Genomic DNA, 12,892 nt, shown 5'->3' with positions numbered 1-12,892 from the left:
GATCAGGAACAAGACAAGGATGCCCATTCTCACCATTTGTATTCAACACAGCACTGGAAGTCCTAGCCACAGCAATCAGACAACAAGAAGAAATGAAAGGCATCCAAATTGGAAAGGAAGAAATAAAACTTTCAGTAACTAAGGTGATAGGATACTATATATAGAAAACCCTAAAGACTCCACCAAAAAAACTACTAGAACCAGTAAGTGAATTCAGTAAAGTTGCAGGATACAAATCAATATACAGAAATCAGTTGCATTTCTATATGCTCATAATGAAGCAGCCAAAAGAGAAATTAAGAAATAATCCCATTTACAACTGCACCAAAAAGAATAAAATACCTAGGAATAAACTTTGCCAAGGAGGCCAAAGACCTGTTCTCTGAAAACCATAACACAACAATTAAATAAACTGAAGATGACACAAACAAATGGAAAGATATTCCATGCTCATGGATTGTAAGAACAAATACTGTTAAAATAGCCATACTACCCAAAGCAATCTGCAGATTTAACACAAACCCTATCAAAATACCTATCAAAATACCAACAGCATTTTCCACAGAACTAGAACAAAAAATCCTAAAATTTGTATGGAACCACAAAGACCCCAAATATCCAAAGCATCTTGAAAAAGAAAAACAAAGTTGAAGGTATCACAATCCCAGATTTTAACATCCACTCCAAAGCTGTAGTATGCAAAACAGTATGGTACTGGCACAAAAACAGGCACACAGATCGAGGGAACAGAATAGAGAGGCCAGAAATAAACCCACAATAATATAGTCACTTAATCTTCAACAAAGGATGCAAGAATATACAATGGAAAAAAGACAAATAGTGTTGGGAAAAATGGACGCTATAGGCAAAAGAATAAAACTGGCCTTCTGTATGTAAACCTCTGCCCTTGTCCTTCACCCAATTTTCTAAGGAGTTCTCCTATCTTGACTTCTAAGAACTCCTTATACAGAAAGATTACTACTTGTGGCTTATACACTGTAAAAAGCATTATCCCAGGGTATCATTTTAAACTTTCCTTATGGTGGTGTTTTTGTTTCCTTGTTTGTTTGTTTTTGCTTTGTTTTGTTTACCACAAGAGTTTGTTAGGGGTTTTGTGCTGGGTTTATGTTTGGTTTGACTGTCGAATTAATGAGCCTTTTACTTTATGGCTCCTGGATTTTAAATCATAGCTAGAAAGGTCTTCTCCACAAATATATAGAAACTCATTCATGTTTTCTTGTGTAATGTAGCTTTAGTTTTTTACATTAATAGTCTAATATACTTGAGATATAAATCCAAATTTATCTTTAATAGCTGTTTAATGATTCACTACCATTCACTAGTCTTTATATGTTCATCATACAATAAATTCCTGTGTGGATGTAGATCTCTTTCTGATTCTTTATTTTACTGTTTATTTTACTCCTTTTTTCTTTTTATGTGCCAATAACACACTGTTTCAACTACTGAAACGTCACAGTATTTTTGCAAATCTGGTTGGGCTAGCTCATCCCCCACTGTCCTTTTTTCAGTTTTTCAACCAGTTATTGTTCACTTTTTTCCATCTGAACTCCAGATTCCGCTACCTAAGTTCCACATAATGCCCTTCACCAAAAACAAAATAATAACAATATTGGGATTGCATTATTTTACAAAGCAACTGAGAACGGACAACATGAGGACAGGGAGTATTACCCAAGAATATATTTTGCCTTTCCCTTTGCTCAAGTAAGATTTTATGTGCTTTTGAAAAAAAAGAAAGATTTTATGGACTTTCGGAGACTTTTAAAGTTCTGAAGGCAAAGGTTTTTTAAAGGTTATGCACAGGCACTTTTTTAAATTGCTATTTTAAAATGGAGTCTTAACTGTCTTCATATTGTCTAACTGAAAGCTGTAAGTATATATGGAGCTTACTGATTCCTATATATTAACTTTTACACAGCTCCAATTACCTAAAATCCAATGTTCCAAATTTGATATCATAATTAAGACCAAACTATTAGCACTTGTACAATGCTTCACAGTGTACAAAACTCACACACTGTAATTTGTATTCACCTTTCCAAAATTATGTGTGAATTTGTTGATGTACATCTTTATACTTATACGTAATGAATGAAGGCTGAAGCATGAGAGTGATCATATAACTTCACTAGGAACCCATGAAATAGCACTACATTATCATGAAAACAAAAACAATGTCCAGGATAAGGATAGTATCATGTGATCAAATCACACAGGCTGCATTTGGCTACACCACTGTTCAAAGAAACAATATCTCAATAATTGTTACATTTCGGCTAAAAAATGAATAAGGTCTGAGGATTGAATGTAAAAAAATAAAAATACATTTTTACAAACAAGGGAAGTTACTTTATTAAAATCACTGAATGTATTCAATCCAATGAGATTTTACAGTTCAACAGTCATTTTTCATTAAATATAGCAGAGCTAGAATATACATGTTCTGAAAAGCTATACAGTGATCAATGTAATTTTATTTTAGCATTATAGGGCAGTATTTAGGCATGCAAAGTACTTTAATTTCTTTTTTTTATTAAGTTCAATTAGCCAACATATATAGGAGTACATTAGTTTTTGATGTAGTGTTCAGTGATTCATTAGTTGCGTATAGCACCCAGTAATTTCTGACACAAAATCAAAGAATTCATGTAATTCACCATAGAATTTAAAATGTAAAACACACAGCTCATTTCCTCCCCAAACCTATTAAATATACTCTAAATACACAGTATTTTCTTTGCATGGCAATACAGAAATGATCTCTTTATCCTTATAAGGTGCTGTCATGCTCTTTGTAGATAATTCTTTGGTTCAACCGAACCCAGATTATGAATCAGTATGCCAGGGTGAAAATACTACCCACCTTCCCCCCTCCCATTCCAGATTAAAAAATGCCCAATAAAGTGAATTTTGACAATCTATCATCTTTACAAAGAAAACTATCTGCCATGTGTCTTATTTAAAGGGAACCTCATGAAGTATTTTTACAATTGTCATTTCTTAATGCTGATGTGGCTTCAAATGAAATTTCAAATAAAATTTTTTTTCAAACATAATCCCAAAATTCAGATTCAGGCTGCTATTAAATTGCCTAAGAAACTCAAACCTGTTTCCAAATTGGAAAATGTTAATTTTTTTTTTTTTTTTTTTTTTGGTAAAGGGAACAGAGTGAAGAAATTTGGTATGACTTATTATAAACCTTAGTTCTCCATTTACAATTTATGATATTACTTTCTCAACTTTAGGACAAAACTTTTCTCAATAAAATTTCTGGTGAAATATACAGACAAATTAATATTTATAATCCTTATTTTCTCTGGTAGATTGTTTTAAATTAAGAGGAAGGACACAAGAAGTGACTTCAATATTTATCATATCAAAATAGAATATTGCTCTGCAAAGACAAAGGTGAAATGATTAACCTTTATCCGGAAAACTGCTAATGTCTAAACTATCTCATCATTATGCACAGACTCAAAATATTGTGTAAAAAGTAAAAAAAATAATCACTTACATCACACAGTCTTTCTTTGCCTATATAGAGCCCACATGATCTGATTTTCCAAGGGTATTGTAATAGTAAAGTAAATTTTTAAAAATCACTTACAGATTCAAACACCTTGCAATTTGGAGGAAACAATGAGTATACTGATGATGTTCAAAAGGAATATATGAAATCCTCATGGAAGTATTTACAGGATTTTGATAATAAACGTCTTAACTATAACTAAAACTGATCAAAATATGTCCTAAGTACTTACCACATGTTGAGGCAATGTGCAGTTTAGAAAACTAAAGTGAATAACAGATGAATTTTTTACTTTGTCTTTTTTTCCAATCTAATAATGAAAGCACATAAAAAACAGCTATGATATAGAAGTCTATGAAAGACTATGAACAAAGGATTATGAGAATTCTGATAGAAGAGAAAAGGAATAGAAGAATCAAAAGGCATTCATAAAATTCTGATAAAATGAACCTTGAAAGCAGATTAAATCTTCATCTAGGGAGGTGGCACACAAGAAGAGGACATAGTAAAAATAGTTAGACTAGAGGTATTCAAGACTGTTTGATTTCTAGTTACCAATGAGTCTAGAGAACAGTTTTTTTAAAAAGTAGTAGGCTTACAGGAAAAAGAATTTCAGAGGATTGAGGAATGAGTGGGTGGTATGAGATTAGAGCCAGAAGACAGATTAATGCTGAGACACGGAGAAACAGAGGAAAGACTAAGAGACACGGAGAAGACCAAAAAGAGACATTAAGGAAAGACCAAGAGACAGAACAGACAGATAGCCTGAGACATAGTGAAGCAGAAAGACTGACAGACAACAACAGAGGCTGAGAAGGAAGAGTGAGAACAGAGTCAGAGACAGAAAAAGACAACAGAACACATACATGAAGAGAAAGTAAAAGGATAATCATGTTGTTGGTGTTGGGTAAAGAGGCTTTGTGAAGTTCTACAGACAGAGAAAAAAAAGCTAACGGGGGGGGGGGAGAAAACATCAGCAAGAGAGAAGACTAACGTGACTAATGAAGCATCATTCCAGAAAAGGTGGGGAGGGAGGGTTCAAGAAACAGCATGAGTCAAGACTCACAAGGCTGTTTAAAATAAAAAGTAAGAATGCTGAGGGGCACCTGGGTGGCTCAGTGGGTTAAGCGTCTGCCTTTGGCTCATGACCTCAGGGTCCTGGAATTGAGCCCCACATCAGGCTCCCTGCTCAGCGGAGAGTCTGCTTCTCCTTCTCCCTCTGCCCGTCCCCCCCTGCTCGTACTCACTCTCTCTCACACACACACACACTCTCTCTCTCTCAAATAAGATCTTTTTAAAAAAAGTAAGAAGGCTGAAAAAACACACAATAAATAAGCATTAATCAAGATAAATTATAAAGGAAAGGTGATATGCTGCAATTCAATGGAACACTATCAACCAAAGAAAAAGCTCAAAATTTCCTAAAAAAAAAAAAAAATCAAAGCAATATTTATCAATCAATATCAACCTTCAGCCTCAGTGTAGTTCTGCTGAGTTATCAGCAGTCTAAATGCAAAGAAGGTATGCTTATCACACTTGCAGCCTTAGATTTCAACTGTCTGCTTAACCATCCACAATTCCGTGATTCTGCGGCTATCTCATCACTCAGCTATTCAAAGTGAAGCACTGGCTTCACCAAACACTTCCTTCTCCCTTATACCCCACATCCACCATTCTTCACATAGCAGCAAAAGTGATCTTTTCCCTGTATCTTTTAAACTGAGATATAATTGACATATAACATTATATTAGTTTCATGAGTACAACATAATGATTTGATGTTTTTATATACTGCAAAATGACCTCCACAATAAATCTAGTTAACATCCATCACTATAGAGTTACAAATCTTTTTCCCATGATGAGAACTTTTACTCTTTCAGCAACTTTCAAATATACAATAGAGCATTTTAAATTATAATCATCATTCTGTACATTACATCCCCATGACTTATTTTATAACTGAGAGTTTGTATCTTTTGACACCTTTCACCCATTTTGCTCACCTCCCAACTCTCCCTCTGGCAACCACCTATTATCCATAGCTATGACTTTAATTTTTTTTGGAATCCACATATAAGTCAGATCATAAAGTATGTATCTTTCTCTAACTTATTTCACTTAGTATAAATGCCCTCAAGGTTTATCCATGTTGTCACAAATGGCAAGAGTTCCTTTTTTTTATGGTTGAAGAATATTCCACTGTATATACACACCACATTATCCATTCATCCACTGATGGAAACTGGTTGCTTTCACGTCTTGACTATTGCAAATAATGTTGCAATAAACATGGGGGTGGATTTATCATTTCGAGTTAGTGTTTTCATTTTCTTTGCATAAATATCCAAAAGTGGAACTGCTAGATCGCATGGTAGTTCTATTTTTAATTTTTTGAAGATCCCCCATACTGTTTCCCACAGTGACTGCACCAATTTACATTCCCATAAACCGGGCACAAGGGTCCCTTTTTCTCTACACCCTCAACAACACTTGTTATTTCTTGTCTTTTTAATAATAGCCATTCTGACACGTGTTAGGTGATATCTCACTGTGGTTTTGATTGGCATCTCCCTGATGATTAATGATCCTGAGCACCTTTTCATGTACTATTGGTCACTTGTATGTCTTCTTTGGAAAACTGTCTATACAAATCTTCTGTCCATTTTTTAATTGCACTTCTTTGGGGTTTTTGTTTTGTTTTGCTATTGAGTTCTTTTTTAAAAATATTTTATTTATTTATTTATTTACTTGAGAGAAAAAGAGTGAACAAGAGGGAGCATGAGCAGGGGCAGAAGGAGAAGCACACTCCCCGCTGAGCAGGGAGCCTGACACGGGGCTCCATCCCAGGACCCTGGGATCATGACCTGAGCCGAAGGCAGATGCTTAACCAACTGAGCCACCCAAGAGCCTCTGCTACTGAGTTCTTTATATTTTTTGGATATTAACCCCTTATTGGATATATGCTTTGTAAATATTTTCTCCCATCGATAGTTACTGCCCATGTTTTCCTCTAGGAATTTTATCCTTTCAGATCTTACATTCAAGTCTTTAATCTATTTGGAGTCAGTTTTTGTGTATGGTGTTTGATAGCAAACTAATTCCATTCTTTTGTATGTGACTGTCCAGTTTTTCCAACATTTGTTGAAGAGACTATCCTTTCTCCATTATGTATTTTCGGCTCCTTTGTCATAGAGTAACTGATCATATATGAATGGGTTTATTTCTGCGCTCTCTAACCGAACTGATTTTTTGAAATGTAAACAAGATCCTTTCAGTGGCTTTCTTCTGTATTTAGGATATAATCTAAACTTCTAACCCAGAGACCGATAAGACTGTAAATTGTCTGACTCCTGCTCTCTCTCTCTCCAATTTCATCTCTAGCTACTTTACATACTACTTACTATCAATCCAGCCAGATTGGTGTTCTTCTAGTTGTTTCAATTCAGCAAGCTTCTAAGTCACTTTGTAGATTGCATTTGCAGGTCCTGCTACCAGGAATACTCATTCCCTACTCCACGCCTTTTTTTTCTTCAGATTTCAGCTTGAATTTCACTTCCTCGATGAGACCTTCCTTAATATCCCTACATCCAAACTGATGAAAACTGGGTTCCTTCCTACGGAATCCCGTAAGCATTCTGTGTTTCATTCACCGCATTTAATCATAATTTGGCATTATTTATTGGTGTACTTTTTTATTCAATGTCTAACTCCCCTAGAAGAGTATCTTATTGTAGGCACCAAGAGGACAGAGATGGCTAAATCTCCAATTGCCTTGTACTTGGAGATACTTAGTTATTTGTACAAATAAATAACACTTTAAGAACATTCTGCTTTTTTCTAAATGACTGAGAAAAGTACCTAAAGAATGGCTAAGAAATCTAAACAAAGCACCATCTCCAGAAAACTGAGAAATGTGTTAGTAATTAGAAGGGACATTATAAAACTTGGCAATCAAGTTAACTAAAAAATTAGTCAAGTTCCTATTATATACCACTGTAGTGGATGCAGTTATAAATAAAACAATAGACTATGCCCAATGTGTCAAAATTGTTTAAGAACACAAAACCTCAGGGGCGCCTGGGTGGCACAGCAGTTAAGCGTCTGCCTTTGGCTCAGGGCGTGATCCCGGCGTTCTGGGATCGAGCCCCACGTCAGGCTCCTCCGCTGTGAGCCTGCTTCTTCCTCTCCCACTCCCCCTGTTTGTGTTCCCTCTCTCGCTGGCTGTCTCTATCTGTCGAATAAATAAATCTTTAAAAAAAAAAAAAAAAAAGAACACAAAACCTCAAATATAAACTCCTAAAGTCTCAAAAAATAAATATTTGTTTGCTTTAACAGACAATTCCATTGATAGGAAAAGCTTTCCCAAAGTATTCTGTTTTTAGTTGTTTACCAAAATGTTAGTGAAAATTATTAATTTAGAGAAAGGGAGAAAACACTATTCCAAGCTTTGATTTCCAGATTATAGATATAGGGGAATGAGTCTTTATGCCAGAAAATATAATAACAGTAGCAGCAGCAAAGATAATGACAATCACCTAGGTTTTTGTGAAAGTTAGTGAAGGGAAACCTCATTAAAATGGAGTCAAGAGGTTCTGAAGGGGTAGCTCTCATGCCCTACCTCTCGTAGCTAATTGCAGACCCAACAGGAAGAGATAGACTTGACCTTACAAGGACTTGACCTTGCATGTGGATACTACTCTACTATTTCAGCTGAAGAACAGAGCTTTTTCATTCCCCCACCCCGTACCCCTCCTTCATCAGCTCCACCAATGAGAAGCCACGACACTTCAAACTCCTCGCTTTACCCCAATGGACTTTAACTTTCTACCAGCCCACCCAACTTACTCTTTTTCTCCTTAAAAAAGCACATCTCTCCTTTGTTCTTCTGATTTGTCTATGGTTTTGCCATAGCTTGCTTGTCTCAGATTGCAATTCTTTTTTTATCCCAAATAAACCCATCTTTGGCTGGTAAAATAACTGGCGTGTCTATTTTTAAGGTTAACATTTCCTTGGACAACCAAGTGAATGTCCATGTATTACTGTTAAACTAGTCATAATGTATTTCAAAACATGACACTGAACATTAACAAAATAGATGCTCTTTTTACATTATAGAGCAGGGGGAGTAAGGCCTAAAGATTTAACTTGCTTTGCTCCTTCAGACAAATAATTTCATCTCTCCAGGCCACACTTTCCATAACTGTAAGATGAGAAGTTCAGGCCATATCCTCAAAAAGGATCTGTGGAGCTCTAGTCATATCTCACAATATAATTATATAGGAAAATAAATATGAAACTAAAATGCTCCCTGGTGCTAGAATGACAGCAAATAAAGCAAGTGTTTTTCATTCAAAAATTTTCAAAATCAAAGCTCTATATTTTGTAAACATGATAAATATGTTTTGTATTGACAAACAAAAGTGCCATAATTGAAATTTTACTCATTCTTTCTTGAATTAAAATACCTGACATTAAATTTCAACCAAATCAATAATGATGCTCACCGATACTGATATGTCCTCATTTTTTCTTTTAACACTGGAGTCAAACAAGACATTTCTTCCTCGCCTTTCACAGTCTTGATATACAATCAGTCGAATCTGGCTTGGATCAAACTCTGGCAAAGGCCAACTTTAAAGAAAAATGAAGGTCCATTAGTTACTCTAAAAAATATCCCACATAAATTCCTAGAAATAAAACCTATACAATAAAACTCTAAGTTGTGTTATTGGTAAAGAATATATAGAAGTACTTTTTATTAAATACCACCATTTAGGACTAAAAACTCATATAGCAATGACATTGTGGGTTAAAAAGTAAAAATAAAAGTTGTAGCAAGTATATACAATATAGTTAACCCATATGAATCTAAAAATGGTTAACCTAATAAAAATATGTGACTCTATTTAATAAAATGAAAATATGCATTGCTTCACAGCATGAACCCAGATGGCATAATATTAATCCATATTTTAGACAGTTTTATTTTGATTCTTTATACAGAAACGTAAAAACAGAAAGTTTTCAGTTTAAATAATAGCCACTAAGTACTTATAAAAAAAAAAAAAGTAAGAAAAGTGAAGAATGACCAAATGCAGTGGAAATTCTCATATAAAGTCGGTGTGAGTAAAAACTGGCTCACTCTTCTTAGAGAATAGTTTTTTAAAATCTATATAATAAATAGACAAACTCTAATATAACTGATTTTTAAGTTTTACCAGCAATTCCATTCCATTCCATTCCATTATATCAGAATCTTCATAGAAGTACTGTTATGGAAACAATACCAATGGTTCATCAAGAGTAGAATGGATAAACATATTATTGTATATTCAGACTACAAATATATATATTCAGACACAACAAATGCAGTGAATGAACTTCAACTAGAGATAAAAACACAGACTGAACCTGAGCAAAAGAAATGAGACAATGACATAGTCTCACACACACAACACACAGACGCACCCAGAGTTACTGTATTTTTCCATTTATACAAAGGTTTAAATCAGGTAAAGTTTTAGGCAGAGATACATATTTAGTTTTTAAAACTATAAGGAAAACAAAGGAAGTGATGGTTTCAAAAGTCTGGAGAGTGGTTACCTCTCGGGATAAGGTTGGGAGTGATGGTGGTATAACCAGGAGGGAACACAAAGGGTATACTGGGGCACTGACTATGTTCTATTTTTAGACTGAACAGTGCTTACCCTCAATACTCACTTTAGAATACAAAAAAAAGCCACTGCATTTGTTTTATGTACTTTTACATATGCATTCTTATCATAATTTAAAAAATTAATGAAGTGAGTCAGATAAGGGAAGAGAGAGAAAGAGAAAACAATGAACCGTATGGTGGAGCTACTAATCTAGTGAGCTGAACACACTACAACTGACGGGACAGGTGTTAACAAAGAGGAGAACGGCCATTCCAGGAGCTTTTTGTTGCTAGTTATGTCCGGCTAAATGATCAATTCCTCACAATCCATCAGTTACAACTCTTGATTGGGTTCCTTCATCTCCTTAAGAAAACCTTAACCCTAACTTCATCAGTGCATCTTAAGTGACCCATAATTGGCAACACAAAACATCTTCATTCCAAATTCTTGACAGTAAATAGAATTTTAGTTTTCTCCTGTCTAATCCTTAGTAAATAGCTGTGTTAGGAACTGATTTACTAAACTGCAGTTTGCTGTTGTGTGAAGGAAACTATAAAAGAACAGACCAACATAGAATGAAAATCAGGAAAGAGGTCTTATGGAAACTAGAAAGAGGAGCATTTTAGAGAGGAAGAAATACCATGACAATCACTAAAAGCATCCACTAGCTTCAGAAACAAAGAAATCATTGGCAGCCATGGTAAGGACACTTCTAAGGAATAAAAAGTACAACAGGTCAGACTGCAGAGGACTGAAGAACAGAGAAAATAGTGAATTTAAGACAAGTGTCAAGGAAAGAAATAAAGAAAGAAAAGGAACAATGGAGTGACAGCTATGTTGCTATTAAAAAGGACACATCTGAACACATTTACATACTGATGACAAAGATTATGACGGGGAAGGGAGAAGGTGACTGACAAAGCAAGGCCTCTGAAGACGTGGAGTTGGACAGGTATAGAGCACAGGTGAAAGGATTAGTTTCAAAGAGAAGAAAGGATAATCCCTGCTCTAGGATGGAAAGAAAGGAGGCAAAGATGGACATGGATACAGAAAGAACTGTAGATATTAAGGTAAAATGCTGAAAAAACTTATTCTAAGAGCCCTATTTTCTTTGCAAACTAGATGAAGAAAAATAAAGAAAAGGTCGTAAAATGTGGGAAGAGCAGAAAGTAAAAAAGAGAAGAGTGATATGGGGGAAAAATACGTTGACTAGGAAACATAAGGTTTCTGGGCAATGCTGGAAGTCTACAGGTTTAAGACTATGAATATGTACCTACCACAAACTAGAGTTAGGTCATTTTCTCTAGCAAACACTCTTCTTCAGTTTGAATCAGACTGAGTCAAGCTAAGGATTTTGATAGGGAGATAGGACAAAAGCAAAGGGGAGTCTTGGAAGTAGAGCAAAAGACAAAAATATAGCTGGAATGATGGACAGTAGAAACTACCCTATTCAGATAAGAAAGTGAGGAGGGAGAAGCTAACAGATTAGAAAACAATGGAGGCAGGGGGGTTCAAAGTGCTGAAATAACATGAAGAGCTATAGTGGGGAGGCAGGGAGAGAAGAAAGAGGAAATCACAATCATAGGGTAGAATACTAGACTTAATATTTTAGAGGCAGAATAGTTCCTTCCTTCCTTCATTCATTCAATACAGATATGTGGCCTACCATGTACCAAGCACTGGTTAGGGCAAAGTAAGTAAGAACCTGCTCTGGAAACAAGAAATAGTAGTAGTAAAGTAAAGAAATAAATAGACATGATAATTCCAGATAAGTAGCTGATGAAATAAATCGAAATAAAGAATCAATAAACTGTGACAGATGGGGTAGTAAGAGGCTGGTGTGTGAGTCAGAGAGGTATATTCATTTTTATAAGTGACTATATGTACAAAGTTTTCTGAAAAAAGGAAAACTTAGGCTTTGCTGGGTGTGAGGTATTCCAACGGACCTTGAATGAGTAGTGGCCGCCATCTCATTCATCCAACCCTCTGAGATCTCCAAGACACACAAAGAATAACAGCTAAATTCCTTTGCACAGATGTAGAAATATTCACAATCCAGCCGTTAACCTACTTTTCCAGACTTACTTCACATTACCCGTAATATCAACATAGTGATCTTCTCAAAGACGCAAAGACACACCAGACAATTCCAGAGTTCTACGCCCTTGTGCAAGCTACTACTTCTACCTGAAATATCCTCAACCACCTTGGCAAAACTCCCATTCATTCTTAAAGATCTAGTTTAAATCTCAACTCCATGGAAGTCTTTACTAATTCTGCCAGCAGTTAGTTGCTGACTTCTGAGACTACGCTTACTTTAGGTTATAAATCTAATAGTTTTTCCACACTGTACTTTATGTGTTTACATGCCAATTTCCTCCACTAGAAAGAAAAGCTCCCTGTAGGCAAAGCTTACTCATCTTTGAATTCCTAGATCCGAGCACATTAAATAAGTAAAACTACATAACCTGAAGTAAAGGTTAATACTACAGGAACTAAATAAATTATTTCATGAGTACATAAATTGAATTATCATAGTCCACAATCAGAAGAAAAATTAAACAAACTTTCTTTAAAAAGCTAAAAAGGCATGTCCATCAGCTGATGAATAAATTTTAAAAAGTAGTATAAAAATGTCACAGAGCCATAAAATGAATATTACATAGCTATGAAAAGGATA

The 12,892-nt window shown here is 35.1% G+C and overlaps 1 protein-coding gene across 2 annotated transcripts in view; it reads right to left on the bottom strand.

Annotated features, from left to right (window-relative positions):
- The window catches only part of FNIP1 (folliculin interacting protein 1), a 151,367-nt gene that overhangs the window by 76,940 nt on the left and 61,535 nt on the right, over nt 1-12,892 (bottom strand). For both annotated transcript variants that reach the window (XM_040622497.1, XM_040622496.1), the window contains exon 2: nt 9,061-9,187. In XM_040622497.1, coding sequence (XP_040478431.1) covers nt 9,061-9,187 — 127 coding nt within the window. The remainder of the gene's footprint in view (nt 1-9,060; nt 9,188-12,892) is intronic.

Source organism: Ursus maritimus, unplaced genomic scaffold, assembly GCF_017311325.1.
Source record: "Ursus maritimus isolate PB19 unplaced genomic scaffold, ASM1731132v1 scaffold_5, whole genome shotgun sequence".
Taxonomy (NCBI): Eukaryota; Metazoa; Chordata; class Mammalia; order Carnivora; family Ursidae; genus Ursus; species Ursus maritimus.
This window is presented reverse-complemented; position numbering and strand designations above follow the sequence as displayed.